We start from the raw sequence: 18,144 nt of genomic DNA on the forward strand, positions 1-18,144 counted from the left end.
CGAACATCTATTGGAAAAGTAACATGGAAAACCACAAAATGTCCAATAAGTCCTGGACTATACTAGGGACAACTTTTTATTTCAGAAGGTGGAGGAAGTAATCAAGGGGACTGCCATTTTAGACTTGATTCTGACTACCAGGGAGGAACTGGTTGTGAATCTGAAGGCTGAAAGCAAGCTGATTGAAAGTGATCATGAAATTATAGATTTCACAATTCTAAGGAAAGAAAGGAGTGAGCAGCAAAATAAGGACAATGGACTTTTTAAAAAAGCAGCTTTTAAACAAGCTCAGGGAACTGCGAGGTAAGGCAAAAAGTAGTTCAGGAGAGCTGGCAATTTCTTGAAGAGACAATATTAGAAGTGCAACAGCAAACAGAACCATGGCCCTCTGAACAACGAGTCCACACTATCTTCTACAAGCTATCTGCCTGCAACCCCCAGCAAGTCATCAAACTTCTCCTATATCCCAAGCTCTGAAGCTCAAACAGTTGGATCTGTGCAAGAGGCTAATAGGCAACCAGAACATCCTACAGATCCAAACATTACTCCCCTTCCTGTTCAGTTCAAACAACAAACATACATATATATCAGTAACTCAAATCCAGTGGTAGCTATACCAACCTCACCCCTAACACCTACTATGCCACCTGCCATTTCCCCTGCAGTACAAGCACCACATGTAGCTCCCTCAAATTCAGCAGCAGCCATGACCCAAGAAAAGTCTCTCTCTCACAAGGGAACAAGTGTATGCAGCACAGGAAATGTTGAAGACTGCAAAGTTACCAGGCCAGAAAAGGCACTTATACTTGGGTTCCTGGCAGGATCCAGAGTGAATCCTTGCTAAGAGCAAGGCAACATCATTCAGATTAAATTAGTAAGCATACAGAAGTTTCACCAAAAGTCAATGGCACTGGAAGCATCACCTTGTTAGTGGATACAGTCTTTGAAATGAACTGTATTACTGGCCAGTGGACCCCGCTCAAGAAGTACAAAACTATACCTAATGTTTCCTAAAAGATTCGGTAACAAATTGTGGACCAAATCAAGCATAGAATCAGGCAGCACATATAGTGTGTGTCAACTGTTCAAAATGGCACTCATATGTCAGTTTCTTTACTTTCCAGAACACAAATTGTGGCTATCCAAACTAACTGGGTTATATGATTGCAACATGAAGATGTTGCCGAACTGACATAGATCTTTTTTTTAAAAAGGAAGGTAAAAGAGTTAACATTGTTCTGAGAGTCAATATGCCAGAAATAAAACTACAACTCAAAGTTTGCTTCCCAGGTTTGGAGCAGTTCAATTCCAAGCACTGGGGAAAAGGACAATTGTGGAATCACAGTTTACCATTAAACAAAGGCATAGATTTTATTGCAGAAATATTTACATTGACTATATGGGTTTAGTTTAAATACGGACACTTGCACACTACAATATTTGCAGTTATTCCTGTAATTTGATTGCAGTAAATCTAACTACTGCAGGTGGTAGATATCCAGCATCTAATAGCACCCACCCTATATTTAGCTCGTCTTTGCCAGGATCATAGGGGGATTTGAGAAGCTGTGTTAACTCTACTGTACTGGGGGAAGAAAACTATCCCGACGCAAAAGAAAGACAGAAACACTAGTAAGAGGGCAATACAGCTCCATCAGGAGCTCTTTAATGACTTGAAAAATCAAAAGGGAATCACTACAAAAGAACAGCACAAGCGTAACAGGGACAAAATCAGAAGGCTAAAGCACAGAATGAGTTACGCCTAGCAAGGGATAAAAAAGCCAATAAAAGGAGGTTCTGTAAATACATTAGAAGCTAGAGAAAGATGAAGTGTAGATCCTCTATTTATCAGCGAAGAAAAGCTAATAATGAACAACTCAAAAAGGCTGACATGTTTAATGCCTATTTTGTTTCAGTCCTCACTAAAAAGGTTAATTGTGGTAAGTATGTGATTACAATATTAACAATAAGGGGGGAAAGGAACAAGCCAAAATAAGGAAAGAACGGGTTAAAGAATATTTAGAGACGTTAGATGTATTCAAATCAGCAGCATCTGGTTCTTAAGGAACTAGCTAAAATGCTATCAGAACTGTTAGCAATTATCTTTGAGAACGCATGAAGAACCAGTGAGATCCCAGGGGACTGGAGAAGGGCAAAAATGGTACCTATTGTGGAAGTAGAGCAAGAACTGATAGGGATTTCAATGCATGACAGTCTGTTAGCAAGAGTCAGGCTAGCTGTAACCCTAATAACGCGAGATTTGTAGAAGCGAGGATTGTGTGAAGCGAGTGGGAAAGAACTGTGGGAGAAGTCGTTGCGACCTTGTGTCGATAATAAGGAATGTAAATTGGCATCTAAATAGAAGTGAGAAAAAAAAGATAACAAAATGAGCAGCTGTTGCTCATTATTGTAGATAACAAAAAGTATAAATGCTTGCTGTAATTGTTTACTTGGAGAGAGACCTGCCTAGGACGGGGAAACCCTGTGTCCTAGGGCACTCCCTCCCTCTATACAATTGTAAAGAGAAAATAAAGTATTTGATTTTGCTGCACCCAACCAAAAAGTGAGAACTGAGTTTTTCTCCGACACTATCTTTAAAAAGCGGGCGGAAAAACAGGATCCAGGGAATTCTAGACCTGTCAGCCTAACTTTGATACCTGGAAGATACTGGCAATCAATTTGTAAGCATCTAGAGGACAATAGGGTTATAAGAAATAGCTAACATGGATTTGTCAAGAACAAATCATGCCAACCCAACCCCGTTTCCTTCTTTGACAGGGTTATTGGCCGAGTGGATAGCAAGGAAGCAGTAAATGTTTAGTAAGCCTTTTGGCACAGTCCCCGCATGACTTTCTCACAGGCAAGCTACAGAAATGTGGTCTAGATGAAATTACAAAAAAATGGTTGAGACCATACTCAAAGAGTAATTATCAATGGTTCACTGTTAGGACGTATCTAGTGGGGCTCTCAGGGGTCAATCCTGGGTCCGATACTATTCAGTTGTTTCATTAATGACTTGGTAATGGAGTGAAGAGTACGCTTATAAAATCTGTGCATGACACCAAGCTCAGAGGGGTTGCAAGCATCTTGGAAGACAAGATTCAAATTCAAAACAACTTTGACAAATTGGAGAATTGGTCTGAAACCAACAAGATAAAATTCAGTAGACAATGTTAAGTACTTCACTCAGGAAGGAAAAAAAAATCTACAAAATGTAGAATAAGTGGCTAGCTGGGTACACTGCTGAAAACCAATCTGAGGGTCATAGTAATCACAAATTAAAAATGAATCAATAATGCGATGCCACTGTGAAAAGGCTAATATTCTGGGGTGTATTAACGTGAGTGTCATATGTGAGTCACGGGAGGCAACTGTCCCACTCTACTTGGCACCAAAGATGCCTCAGCCAGAGTACAGTGTCCAATTCTGGGCACCACACTATAGGAAAGATGGGGACAAATTGCAGAGTCTCTAAAAGAGAGCAACTAAAATGATGCAAGGTTTAGAAAACCCGACCTATGAGGAAAGGTTAAAAAAACTGCATGTTTAGTCTTGAGAAAAGAGGACAGAGGTGGGAGAGTCTTCAAGTAAGGATTGTTTATAAAAAGGATTATGATGAACTGTTCTCCACCTCCACTGAAGATAGGACAAGTAGTAATGTGCTTAATCTGCAGCAAGTGAGATGGAGGTTAGAGATTAGGGAAAAATACTAAATATAAGGATAGTTAAGAACTAGAATAGGCTTCTAAGGGAGGCTGTGGAATCCCCACCATTGAAGGTTTTTAAATACAGGTTAGACAAACACCTATCTACTTGGTCCTGCCTCCACACAGGGAGGTTGGACATGATGACCTCTGAAGGTCCCTTCCAGCCCTACATTTCTGTGATTCTAGGTACTTGAAATGTGACAAGAAGTACAAAATAAGCAAGAATAATATAAATAAAAATGCACATGAAAAGAGAAAGCAAACCATCTACACTGAAACTGGCATCAAAACAGAACCACCACATTGGAAGCAAAGTTAGTGTTACTCCATAGTAAACCCCCTCAGCACCAAGCAGGCTTTATTGACCTTCAACACCACAAAGCAAAAGGCAGGAAAGGGGATGGAGATCAGTGATACTCCAATAACATGAGTAGTTAAAACTGTGTATCTTTTCTCTGTACAAATCAGGCAGCCAATAAGACATCCACCATCTGACGGTATTAAAACACCCAATATTGATTAAAGAACTCAAAAAAAGTTTAACCTCAAACCAGTCAGAGCAATTGACCAATTATCTATTACAGAGGTTCTCAAACTGTGTTCCATGGACTACCAGTGGTCTACAAGCTCCATTCAGATGGTCCGCGGATAGTTCCCTCTAAGGTGCAAGCCTGGGCGGCTGCACACCAGAGAACAAAGGGCCACCCACCTAATTAGTGGAGCTGCACAGGTGTGGCTCCACTAATTAGATGCCTGGACCCTGGAGAAGACGCACATGTAAGGTGAGGTGACGGCCTTGGGGAAAATAGTAGGCAGGTAGGAAGGGGCAGTGAGGTGAGAAGAGGGGGTGGGGGGAATTTGGGACATGCAGGGCTGCGGCGGCCAGAAAAAGAGACAGCCCTCCTTCCCAGCCCCAGCTCGGGAGCTGCGGCTGCGGGGGAGAGAGGGCACATCCATTGCTTTAGAAAGGTAAGACTACTAATATTAAAATATGAGTTGTGTGCTTTTATTTGTAGAACAAAAAAAGGTGGGTTTTTGTTTTTTTTAAATATAGTGCTTTTATCCAAAGCGCTTTGCAATAGTTAGCTAATGGTACAAACAACACTTTGAAAGATCATTAAGTGGTCCACCCTTAGCAATTTTCAAGTGGTCCATGAAAAGAAAAGTTTGAGAACCACCGATCTATTAGATAAGCTCCCAATTTGTCATTAAACACCTCATCAGTGGTTTTCAACCTTTTTTCCATTTGCACACCCCTAAAAAAATTTCTAATGGAAATACAGACCTCTTTGGAAATCTTATACATAGTCTACAGACCCTTAGGGGTCCATGGACCATAGATTGAAAACTTACTTCCTGAAAGTTATAGCTCAAAAAGCCATTGCGTAACTGAGGCAAACACAAGTATATAAAATTGTATTCAAGATTCAAAGCTATTGTGAGGAAAAAGGAGCATTAAAGGACAGCAAATATTATCAAACAACGAATAAGACAGATCCCCCAGGTTGCTATAAATTAAATTCAAATGGTGACATAGGTCTTGAGGATGGCTTTTTTGTTAAATTCTCCACGCCAATTGACTCTACACCACAGGCCCAGGCATCCCTGAAATTGTCCTCCGAACCTCCTGTGTGCACCAGGAAATGGGAGCTTGTAGCTGGCTTTGGCAGCTTATCTCCCTGGCTTCCCAGGCTCTCAGCTGCTGACCTGTTCTTGAGGATGCCTAGCCTGATAGCCTTCTGTCTCTCCCCCACCACCCCTCTTTGGACATCAGCTCTCACTCCCTAGGTCTCCAACCCCTTCCTGCCTAGAAGTGCAGAGAGCATGAACTGTAATCCAATTAACTCTCCCTTTGGGGAAAAGCTGCAGGGAGACAAAACAAAATGTTGGGTGCCTGGCTGCAGCAAAAGGTGAATTCTGTGGCAGAAATGCTGAATTCCACTGCATCTTGAAAAAAATGCCAATTGTGCAGCTATGTAACCACAGAGTTCACAAGGCCATGAAGGATAGAAATAAGGCAGATCACACCCCTCACACTGTTCTCTTCAGATTCGGGCAGATGGCACTGATTTGTATGCCCCAGTTCACATTCGAGATTCTTGCAACTATAATTACTACTATTTATATTTGTATTGCATTTGTGACTAAAGGCCCCAGTCATGGATCAGGGCCTCATTGTGCTGGGAACCACACAAACATGGGCTAGAAACATTTTTTAAATTAAAGGTCAAATTCTGGAGCTCAGCTCAATGGCAAAGTGAATTCTATGGCAAATTCGGTAGTAGTGGAACCAATGACTACACAGGACCATACCTAAAAACCTTCCTTCTCAAAGGAATCCTCATGTTTGGAGCAAAACTATTCTCTAAAACCTCTTTAGAAAATGGCTGAATTTTTTTTTTTTAACTTTAATAGTGAAAGTTGGTAAAGTTATAACTAAATGAAAACAGAGGCTTATGAAGTCAAGTGTTAAGCAACCTCACTTAAGGATTTAAAATTATTTAAGATAGGGAAGAGATAGCAAGGGGGGGCAGATTTTCACCCCCCAGAGCAGGGAGTTCTACTGAAAAATAAGTTTCCTTGTAAGTTTCTACTAAGGTCTGAAAGAACTGTTCTTGCCAATCAAAAATTCATGTGTGAATAAAAACCATATTTCACCCAACCCTCAACTTTAACTTATTTATTCATTTATGTTTTCAGTATCTAGAAAAATTTCTTACCAGAAACAAGGCTCCTCCACCTCCACTGCGCACAGCTGTTTTATGCAAGTAGCGGATCTGTCTCACCTTTAAACAACATTTTGAAAGTATTAAAAACTATGGGCAAAAATTTATGTGCTAAATTTCCATACACTGCTTTCAGTAACAGTTTGATTTCTATACCAATCATAATAAAATACAACCAAAAGACCGTGTGGTTTATTATTTGATGAGGAAAAGTGGAGCATATTAAAGGCCTCTCCTTATATCAGGAGTATCTTTGTTCATTTAACCCACCTTGGTCACTACAGATCAAATTAGAAAGTAAACCCCGTCATCTCAAAGCCAGAATTTTACATAACTTAATATCCTCTCCTCACGTGTAAACACATATCAGCCAATGTACTAAATAATTTACTGCCACAACACACACTTTATAAATACACATCAGTCATATATGTTTTACAAATTATGCATAAGCTACTGTTTCAAATCTAATGTATTTAGGGAAGTTTGGAAATCCCATTAGGTGCCTATCCACATCTTTAGACACCTAAGTATCTTTGTAAATCTGGCACGTCCAAAAGGTGTATAGCTTTTTCAAAAAATGAAACCTCAAAGTATCAGAGTTAGAAGTGTTAAATTAGACTTTATTTTTAATCAATTTGACCTAACTCTTTGATTGGTAAGGGAGAGACCATAGTAAGGGAATTAGAAGGATTAGCAAACAAACATATAGGGAGTCATAAATTTGGCAATGTCAAGTCTGCTGAAGATCAGAGAGCGAGAATAAACACCTCTCTCTCACGTGTCTGTCACGAGGGGTTAAAAAAAGACTACACACTATAGTCTGCTATTTTTTTTTATAGCAAATATAATTGTGTATAGAGCTATATGCAAGCTGAACAGCATTCTGCCTCAAGGGGGGGGGGAGGAATAGCTCAGTGGTTTGAGCATTGGCCTGCTAACCCCAGGGCTGTGAGCTCAATCCTGGAGGGGACCATTTAGGGAACTGGGGTAAAACTCCATCTGGGGATTTGTCCTGCTTTGAGCAGTGGGTTGGATTAGATGACCGCCTAAGGGCCCTTCCAACCCTGATATTCTATGAAGGGATATACAAACCATAAACACAAGTGGTCAAAAATACAATACTCAAAAGAAAAACAAAACCACCAAGGATCACTGTAGTTAGACTATAACACACGAGAGAGATCATAACTAAGAAGCGTGTGCACCCCCTATACACCCACCTCCACCGTATCCCCAGGGCCCCTCCCATTGAACCCCTCCTCCTCCTCCTCCTCCTCCTCCTCCATCATATCCCCCGAATCCCCCCCTTGTCCTGACTTTAACGGGGGGAGGCTCGCCCCCCTTTCGGCGGGGCGGGACAGGGGCCGGGCTCTCGGAGCTGAAGGCCGCTGTGCCCTTGCCGGCTGCCTCGGGCCGTCCCGACCAGGGCCGCCGTCTCTCGCCGCGGCGCCCGGAAGGGGGCGAGCGGCGCCTTGGCCGCGAGTCTCCTTACCGAGAGCGCGGCGGCGGCGGCGCGAACGGGAGCAGCGAGGAACATGGCGCCGGCCCCCGGCCCTGCAGGCCGCAGCCTCCCTCACTGCAGCCGCCACCAACAGCCCGCGCGCCTCCGCCCTTGCCGCTCCCTCCCACTCTGCCGTCGCCGTCGGCATCCGCGCGGGAGCGCGCACGCCTCGCGTTCGGGGGCCGCGCGCTGATGCCGATGGGGCCGGGCGGGGAGAGGGAGGGAGGAGCGCGCTCCTAGGACAGAGCCTCCTGCGCGCGCCGGTGTGGGTGGGAGCGTGATGCGAGAGCAGCAGCTCGGGACCAGGGGCGATGTGAACCCTTCTCGATACCTCAGGCCCCGGGCACGGGGATGCTGGGTGACTTGCTATAGGGCGAAGCGCCGTGCGCCCCACCCCTGTGCCCTATAGCTACCAGGGAGGGAAATGTTAGGCTCACAAGCATTGCCCACAGGGAGCAAGGGCAAAACACCTATTAGTTCCCCCGCACTGGCACCTCTGCTGCCGATTTAAAAGATTCCCAAATCTCATTATTTTCAACAGGGGCGGCTCTAGCCATTTCGCTGCCCCAAGCACAGCGGCACGCTGCGGGGGGCACTCTGCTGGTCGCCAGTCCCGCGGCTCCAGTGGACCTCCCGTAGGCACGTCTGCGGGAGGTCCACCGGAGCCACCTGCCGCCCTCCCAGCGACCGGCAGAGCGCCCCCCGCAGCATGCCACCCCAAGCATGCACTTGGCGTGCTGGGGCCTGGAGCTGCCCTTGATTTTCAAATAATCTTATTACCTTCTGGGGGGGCAGTGCTTAATTTGTGCCAGGGCAAAGTCCTGGCACCTCTAGCCCTGGCAGTTCATGATAGCCCTGGCACCTCTTGGCTTGCCAAGTCAGATTATGAAAGATTTAAATAATTGCTTGAGCCATGGCACCTCTTTCATTACAAATTAAGCATGGCGGGGGAGAGGGGGTCATGATTTTTGAATGCTTCAGGTTACTGCAACAGCAGCACCTATGATGTACTAGGCAATCCATACAGGAAGAGGCCACATCTGATCAGTGATCATTAGGGTGGCCACTCGCATTTCCAGACATTCTGGGACTGATGTGGCCCCCAACCTGTCCTGGCGTGGCATCACACTCACTGTACATGCCAAGTCACACTGCACCAGGGGAACCATTTTGAAGAGGGTAATGCCCCACCACCCCTTTCATGCCAGCAGGGGCAAAGTGGCATGCTCTTCAAAATGGTCTCCCCCATCTGTTACCAGACAAAAGCACATCCAATTTTGTCTCAGTACTGGACAGGGGCCAAACCATGCAAAAAAAGGACCGTCAGATTTAAAACCAGACAAGTGTTCTCCCTAGTCACAGTGCTCTCAGAGAGCTACACAAATACAGTTAAAATAAGGGGTGTGCTCTCCTGTCCCTGCTCTCCTATCAGTGGCAGATCCATAGTAGAAAACAGGCACAGTCAGGGCTGATACTAGCTACCAGATTGTAAATGGGATGTGCTGGTGGCATCTCCACCCCATTTGTGAGGACAGAGCTACCAAAGTGCATGCAAACTCTTCAGAAGAGGGATGTTTACTGAAGCAATTAAGAGGTTTGAATTTTCCTAAAGTTGTGTACAACCCCCACAAAATGCAGAGAAAATTCAATTTTATATCCAGCTGTCCCTCAAACAGCAAAAAGTTCTCCTGTCAAAGCCCAGAAAAATTAAACAGGGCATAAAAGAGAACACTTTTTTCAGCAATATTGGTAACAATTCCCTGCCACAACATGGATAGCACAGTGAACCTGAACCTCATGGTTCAGGAGCTCAACACATATCTCAGCCTACCAGAAAGTGCCAACCCATAACTGCTGGTTCTGAAAGAGAAAGGCTACCAGATTGTTTTGCCTATGAACTCATCATTCCTATCCTGCTGAATGTATATTGTGTATCAAACTACACAAATGAACCCGAAGATCTGTATGATCCAACAGAACCTTCTATAAACATTAACTCCTCATATCACACTTTAGAGAGAAGAATAATTATTCTCTTTTTGAACAAATATACATTTGTAATAATAGAAGAGTAAAGGAAATTACATTGTAGGGACTAATGTGTCATTAATAACCCCCATTTTTCCTTCTCATCTTCCTCATTAGGCAGGGCTGTGGGGATATTTGAAGCTTGAGCTGCAGGCATTCATATTGTTATCACCATGGGTCAGCTAAAGGCTTTGTTCAGTTCTATTAATCCCTGACCCTTAATCAGCTTTCCCATTTTACATTAAAATTCACCATGTACAGCAAAAATATTTGAACTCGAGGAAATTAATCTGATTAGATAACGAAATAATTTTCTTCCTCAGACTCAAATGACATTACATATGCCAACCACAATCACATCTTTATAAAGTGCCTCATTACTCAGACCTGCAGATGAGAAATGCAGATTTTTTTTTCAGTGCAAAAGCAGCTTCACACTCTTCAGGTACTAATTAAGAAATAAGTAATTTACACTGAAAGGGTACTTGGAATGTGCATATTTGCAAAGCACTAGTTATACTACAAATTATACTTTTCTCCACATCTCTTCCCCAAGGCCGTCTCTACCCATATGCAAACTATGCAGCTGCATAGGGCACCAGGAAATTTGGGACACCAAATTGCCCCAAATTTCCTGGTGCCCTATGCAGCTGCGTGCTACATCCAGCTCCAGCGGCCATCCCAATCCCCGGGATGGCTGAGCTGGCCCCTCGTGGGCTGTGCACAGCAGGGCCCAGGAAAGCTCCCTCCGCCCCTGCCCCACCCCTTCCTTTCAGACCCTGCCCCTGCTCCGCCCCAGCCCCGCCTCCACTCTGCCCCTTCCCCCTCAAACCCCATCACCTGAGCTATGCGTCCCGGGGGACTGCAATAGGGGGAGGGCCCGCCTTGTACTCACTGGACAGCGGCAAGTGGAGCAACCCGGTCCCAGCCTGCTCCACCGGCGAGTGCTGAGGGGCAGTTCCCCGCCTTCCCACAAACCTGGGAGCTTGGGGAGCAGAGCGGAGCAGGCTGGGACTGGGTTGCTCCACTTCCCGCTGCCGCATGAGTGCGGGGGGCTGGCCCTACCCCTGCTGCCTTCCTGCACTGGCTGCTCCTGCCTCCCAAAGCCCTTGGGCGCAGGCCCCGCCCTCCGCGGAGGCCTGGGATGCCCTCTACCACCTGCAGAGGCCTGGGATGCCCTCCCCACCTTGGAGGCCCGGGGCCTGGCCCCCCACAGCGGGGCTGCGTAGGGCACCACAATCTCTAGGGATGGCTTGCTCCTCCCATCCTGTCCAAGGGAGAGACGTCTTCATTACCTCCCCTCCACATCTCCACATTGATACAATGTTACTAAGATGGTGCTACTAGAATATCAGTGGAAATATATATATACACACAATTTACCACTACAAAAATAGTGGCGAAGGCATGTTAGTTGTCACTGTCAGCTAATACCAGGCACTTAGTCAATGTGAGGTTTAACAAAAAACTGAGCTCTTGAATTATGTCTGCCTTGTACATGTGTACTTTTCCTAGAATGTAAGTTAATATATTGCATCTACACCAGTTTTTTTCCACAACTCCTATGTGGAAAACTCTTTGATGTTTTGGTGAAACATTCGTAAAAAGGCAAAATAGTACAGAGCTAACACAGGCCTTATCTACACAGTGGATTTCAGCCATCAGTGGCTAGTCACTGGTATAGCTGTTCTAATGCAAGCCCCTTGTGTAAGTAAGCAAAACTGCTGTAAGCCATGATTTCCACCTATGCAGCTTAACCCTGCTTGAAACCAGGCTAAACTACACTGGGGCAAATCAAGGTTATAACAGTTTACACTAAGAGTTTGCACCAATGAAGTGACACTTGTGGCTGGCCTCTAATTGCTTTAAAAAGGCTAAATCCCCAGTGTAGGCAAGGCCATCAATGTGCTTCAAAAGTAATACATGTACTGGATCCCTATTCAAGATGGTTAATTTTAAAACAAAATATAAACCCCTCAAGTAACTTGAATTTGAATAAAGATTTGTTGTGCCTGTATTGTAATTTCCATTTTTTAACACAGAATATTTTTCAGTTTGTATATGCCAAGTAGTCTGTGGTGCTGACGCTCTGGGAGGACTATTGCTGTTTAAATCTGTCTTTGCAATGGCTGAGGGGTTGCCTTTCTGCTGGCCCTTCTTCATTTATGAATTTTAAGAGATCCTATGATCATTCATACTGTGACAGGCTGGACTTTTTGTTGATTTGCTTTTCCTAGTTCTCTGGTCTCATATACTTGATTTTCCACCCCATATACTAGCCTGAGATTAGTTCCTTAGACAGTTAAAAAAGGCTGCTTAAAGCAACACAAGTATAATGGTGCAGAGATGCTCAAGCACAGATTAAAGATTCTCATGCTAAACCAATATTTTCATGTTTTACTGGGCATCTGCCTTAGGAATTGAAATCTATGAATAACAAAGGGCATACATGAGAGATTCATGGAATGTTCCTACATTCCTTGCAAACTAGTGCTCATAAATCACTAAATTAATAAACATTTGACTATGTAATAGAAAAAACATAGTGTTAATGACACATTAATTGTATAGGGCCACCACCAAACACATTGTTCAATTGGCTTGTATAAATAGAAACACCTTCTTTAGCCTCCCGCAACCCCGGAGCATATGGTGTCTACCATTTTCTGCCATTTATTTTGGTCTTATGTTGTTCTGTGCAGGCTTCTGAGTGTCATGTTGATGGATACCCTGTCTTAAAAGAAAGAAAATGACATCAACAGTTGCAAACATTTATAATTCAAATAAAAATTACTTATTTAATTTTACTTTCATTTCTACATAAATTAAAAGCCAAACCTGATCAAACCAATGAGCACTATCCAGGAAGTGTAGCTGTTGGGTTTGTGCCACTCTGCCTTTTACAAATATTTTACTAAAACACCAAAATGTTACCCACAGAGCAGTTTTTGAAAAAAAAACAAACAAAAAACAGGCACAGGCTCAATGTGTTAACTAATATACGTCAGAACAAAATATAACATTCAAGTACTCATATAGTCAGACATATATTAGAGGTGCTTTTCTGGGCCACACTATTCTGGTTCACTCACTGCTGGATGGATGACAGCTCCTGGTGCCACAGGACTCTTTGTTGCTTTTTACAGATCCAGACTAACACGGCTACCCCTCTGATACTTAACTCCTTTACAGACAACATGACTCAATAATAAAGAGATATTGTGATTTGGACTATGCATCTGTGCAGATGCATAAGTGAAAGGAAAAGTCCCCAGGATACCCATGTATGTGCTACCTCTGTCTTGGGTCTGGACACACAGCAGTAAGTAGACAATGCACACCTATATATCTTTTCTTGCCAGAGAGATAAGCAAAGAAAGGAGAGAAATGGTCAGAGTGTGCTCCTCACACACTCTCCATGCTCTAGCTTTACTGACTGGGATGGGAGGAGGAAGGTATAACCGGGGCCGGCTCCAAGCACCAGCGCAGCAAGCAGGTGCTTGGGGTGGCCAAGGGAAAGGGGCGGCACATCCGGCTCTTTGGCTGCATTTCGGTGGCAGGTCCCTCGGTCCCTCTCGGAGGGAAGGACCTGCCACTGAAGTGCCACCAAAGAAGAAAGTGATCGCGGCTTCTTCTTTTTTTTTCCCTCGCCACTTGGCGCGGCAAAAACCCTGGAGCCAGCCCTGATCATAATTTGCTGCAGTATAGGACAACAACAAATTACTAATTCATTCCCCTCACCTCTCAGAGCAAGGGGAAATCAGAGAGGAAACTGTGCCTTACAGGGTGTCTCTGCAGCACAGTGCCTCCCTGGGATATACTAGGTGTTGCAACAAACGTACTACCCCTTTCCCATGAATGTACTTAAGCCACTATCTAGCTTTCCTAGCAAGTTAACTCCCTGCTTCATAATTCCTCCGTTTCTAGAAGGCAATTTCTTTACCACTAAATTACTTTCACAACATACCACACTTTAAGCAGAAGAGTGTCATTTAGTAGTATTCCACATATTGGCTATTCAGACAGAAAGAATAGAGCTGCTCCAAATTGATTCTACAAACTTGGGCTTTGCTCCTGCATCAAAATCTCTTAGTATGTACCCCTTCATGCATGTGGAAACCCACTGAAGTCAATGTGGGATCAAGGGGTCTAGACTGTCACTAAAAATCATTTCACAATATTAACCATAATAAAGAATAGTCTTGCACTGTATATGAAAAATACCTCAAAAAGAAATAATATAGTCAGATATTTTAATTGTCTAAGTTTATGCAATAGTTTGTATTTAATTTGGGATAGATTTTTTTCTGGAACCAAAGAGTTATTTATTTTATGATCAGATTTAATTATTAAGGTTCCTTATGCCAAATATCAATTGCTTTCAGACTTTTGTTTTAAATAACAATGTACTGAGGATATTTAATGACTGTGCTTCATTATCCTCCAATTTGAAGGCATAACTAAACAAATCAGCTTTAATTAATGTCCAATCTATTATTCACACAGGGACATTCATAGCTCCTATCTCGGATAATCTAAAGGTAGCACTCCCAGCTACATATGTGCAAATAATTTAACATATCAATCACATTTGACTACCTTTAACTCAGATAACTAATGTGTGACAGTTATTTTACTGTAAAAACCTAGTGGAGACAAGGAACCTTTAGCTTTTACCACAAGGTAGCTAGACAAGGTTAACACTGACGTTCTCTTCCATAGATGTGTCACCTGCAGCACACATGAAAAATAACTACTGACTACAGACAAGGAAAAACTATAAAAGGCAAAAGTAGATAATTCATACCTGTATTCTCTAAACTGCACCAGTAATCCCACCAAGATAGCCACAGGTGTCAACGGATGAATATAAACTATCTGAGGAAATAATATGAATGACTCCAGTGCATCTACCATCATGTTATGAATATAGCAAAATCTTGTTATAAATGTAATACGTCTAGGAACAGTGTAGCAAAGCTTGCTAGAAATGTCATAATAAATCAAGGTATGGATGCTAACTATATTTACACTAAAAAGGAAGTGACATACACTCACTGGGGCCAGATCCTCAACTGATGTAAACTGGCATAGTCCCAACTGAAGTGGATAAATCTCTTTTTATTGGCTAAGGATCTGGTCCATTGGTTTGTAAGAAAGTAGCTTCCACTGTCCATTGTATACAATCATGACATTTAAATTCTGCTGTTGCTTATCTATTTGCTCTAGTGATCTAAGAGCAAGCTTGTATTTCTGTTCCACAACCTGCATTAAATGAATGGTAGTAGTGGCAGTAAACTACAGAAAAAGAGAATGAAAAAGAAAGATCTAGCATACTCCAGTACTAAATAGGTGTCTTAATCTAAGTAACATACATACAACTTTGTCAATATTCAAACAATACCTCGTGTAAAGGTCCACTGAGTGAATAAATTTTGCATTAGTTACAGAGAGATTAACTCAGTAAAATACCAATAAATGCTTTAGCCAAAGTCACTTTACACCAGACAATGTACTGTATTTTTTAAGTAATACATTAATCATAAAATGAGTGATTGAACACAAAGCAGGCTTGTACATCCCTATGATATTCCCGGTTCTGTATATAAATGGTGTTTTATATGATTAGTGTCATATCACATGGTAAGCTTTTCTTTTGCAATATACTTCCTTTAGGCAAGGACACACTGCACTTTATTCACAGCATGGCTACAAATAGCTCATGTTTCTAGATTTGCTTTAGTAGTAAGGGCCCTAATCAGTGCTCCACACTCAGTCATCTGAAAAATCTTTCACTGATAGAGTAAGGAATGATTAAGGATTTCTTAATATGCTTACTGTTTACACTAACCATCATATGCATATATATTATATCCCTTGGGTAGATCTGTACTCTATATAGATTACAATGCAGTTCTTTAAAGGTGGGCATGTGTCAGCTATGTCAATTTTGATTTCTTCTTTACATTTGTGTGGGTTATTTAGTAAATATTATACATGAAGAAGAAAATGATATAAAAGTTTGTGAAAGCACTTTAATTTAGGATTTCTTGTAATTTTAGTATTGTGTTATTTAGGAATAGTAATCAACCATCTTAATGCTATGTCAACACAGATTTTTGTGATAGAATTAAAATAATAATAATTATAATACTTAGCACGTACACCTCTACCTCGATATAACGCGACCCAATATAACACAAATTCGGATATAACGTGGTAAAGCAGTGCTCCGGGGGGGGGGGGGGGCTGTGGACTCCGGTGGATCAAAGCAAGTTCGATATAACGCGGTTTCACCTATAACGCGGTAAGATTTTTTGGCTCCCGAGGACAGCGTTATATTGAGGTAGAGGTGTATATAGCCCTTTTAATCCATAGATGAAAAAGGTATTTTAGAATGGGAGAAAAGATTATTACCCTTATATTATAAGTAGAAAACTGAGGCAAATAGATATTATTCTCTTGTCCAAGGTCACACACCAAGTTCACGGTAGAGCTGGACACAACTCAGTTCTCCTGATTCACAACCTGATGTCCTATCTTCTGGACCATGCTGCCTCCAATAGTCTGAGAGGAATTCAGGTCCCAAAGATCATAAAAACGGGCATACTGGGTCAGACCAGTGGTCCATCTAGCCCAGTATCCTGTCTTCCAAAGTGACCAGTACCAGATGCTTCAGAGGGAATGAACAGAACAGGGCAATTATTGAGAGATCCACTTCCTGTCGTCCAGTCCCAGCTTCTGGCAGTCAGAAGTTTAGGGTCACCCAGAGCATAGGGTTGCATTCCTGACCATCTTGGCTAATAGCCATTGATTGACCTATCCTTCCATGAACTTATCTAATTCTTTTTTGAACCCAGTTTTATTTTTGACCTTCACAGCATCCCCTGGCAATGAGTTCCACAGGTTGATTGTGCATTGTGTGAAAAAGTACTTCCTTATGTTTGGTTTAAATCTGCTGCTTATTAATTACATTGGGTAACCCCTGGTTCTTGTGTTCTGTGGAGGGGTAAATGGCACTTCCCTATTCACTTTCTCCACATTATTTATGATTTTGTAAACCTCTATCATATCCCCCCTTAGTCATCTCTTCTCTAAGCTGAACAGTCCCAGTCTTTTAAATCACTCCTCCTATGGAAGATTTTCCATACCCTAATCATTTTTGTTGCCCTTCTCTGTACCTTTTCCAATTCTAATATATCTTTTTTGAGATGAGGTGACCAGAGCAGCATGCAGTATTCAAGGTGTGGATGTACCATGGATTTATATAGAGGCATTATGATATTTTCTGTCTTATTATGGCTCCTAACATTCTGTTAGTTTTTTTTGGTGTCCGCTGCACATTGAGTAGATGTTTTCAGAGAACTATCCACAATGACTCCAAGATCTCTTTCTTGAGTGGTAACAGCTAATTTAGACTCCATCATTTGGTATGTATAGTTGGGATGGTGTTTTCCAATGTGCATTACTTTGCATTTATAAATATTGAACTTCATCTGCCATTTTGTTGCCCAGTCACACACAGTTATTTGGCCATTCTGAATGTGTGTGAGAAAGACTAACAGCCAAGTCTTCTAAAGTAGAGAACTGTTAATTGAATGAATCTATTAAATAACATTGTATGAACTATTTATTTTTACTTCTTGTATTTCTTTATTTATAATATATTAATTTAAGCTTACAAATGCTTCAGTGTGGAAATAAATAAGTTGTTGCAAGAGACATTAACTACATTGCTGCTCAACAGTAATATGAAAATGTTGACCTGACTTCTATTGATGGCTTATTACTTTCCACATTAATCAGATAGGGGAAGTTCAAAAGCAGTTCAAAAAGGGATCAGTGTTTCATTTTTGCAACAGCTTTGAACTTCTTTTATTTAAAAGGGCGCTAGAACTATAATTAGGTGCAGCTAGTCTTCCTTATTTTGTTCATTTATTATTTGTGTACTCAACCTGCAGTGTCTCAGAACCTCACATCTGGTTCTGAGAGAGATGAGAGTCTGACAGATATTCTGCTGGACTCAAGCGACACACCAATCACTATGGCATGCCCCATGCTACCCAAATCACATGACAGCATGAGGTGTGATGAACAAACAAACCATTTATATAGTGTTGAGTGAATGAGCTGTCAGAAGATTCTCCCTGCCTTCCAAGCACTGTGTAGAAAGGTCTCT

The 18,144-nt window shown here is 42.3% G+C and overlaps 1 protein-coding gene across 3 annotated transcripts in view; it reads right to left on the bottom strand.

Annotated features, from left to right (window-relative positions):
* NDUFV2 (NADH:ubiquinone oxidoreductase core subunit V2) overlaps positions 1 to 14,831 on the bottom strand; it is a 41,529-nt gene extending 26,698 nt beyond the window's left edge. The window contains exons 1-3 of one of the 3 annotated variants that reach the window (XM_039524394.1): positions 14,773 to 14,831; positions 12,585 to 12,699; positions 6,428 to 6,493 (exon numbers count right to left, since the gene is read on the bottom strand). In XM_039524394.1, the coding sequence (XP_039380328.1) occupies positions 6,428 to 6,493; positions 12,585 to 12,638 (120 nt within the window). In that variant the 5' untranslated portion in view covers positions 12,639 to 12,699; positions 14,773 to 14,831. Of the gene's footprint in view, positions 1 to 6,427; positions 6,494 to 7,928; positions 8,095 to 12,584; positions 12,700 to 14,772 lie in introns of those variants that run through there. The other 2 variants (XM_039524396.1, XM_039524395.1) reach the window with 2 other exon arrangements.
* Between the last annotated feature and the right edge of the window lie 3,313 nt (positions 14,832 to 18,144).

Source organism: Mauremys reevesii, linkage group 2 (genome assembly GCF_016161935.1).
Source record: "Mauremys reevesii isolate NIE-2019 linkage group 2, ASM1616193v1, whole genome shotgun sequence".
NCBI lineage: Eukaryota > Metazoa > Chordata > Testudines > Geoemydidae > Mauremys > Mauremys reevesii.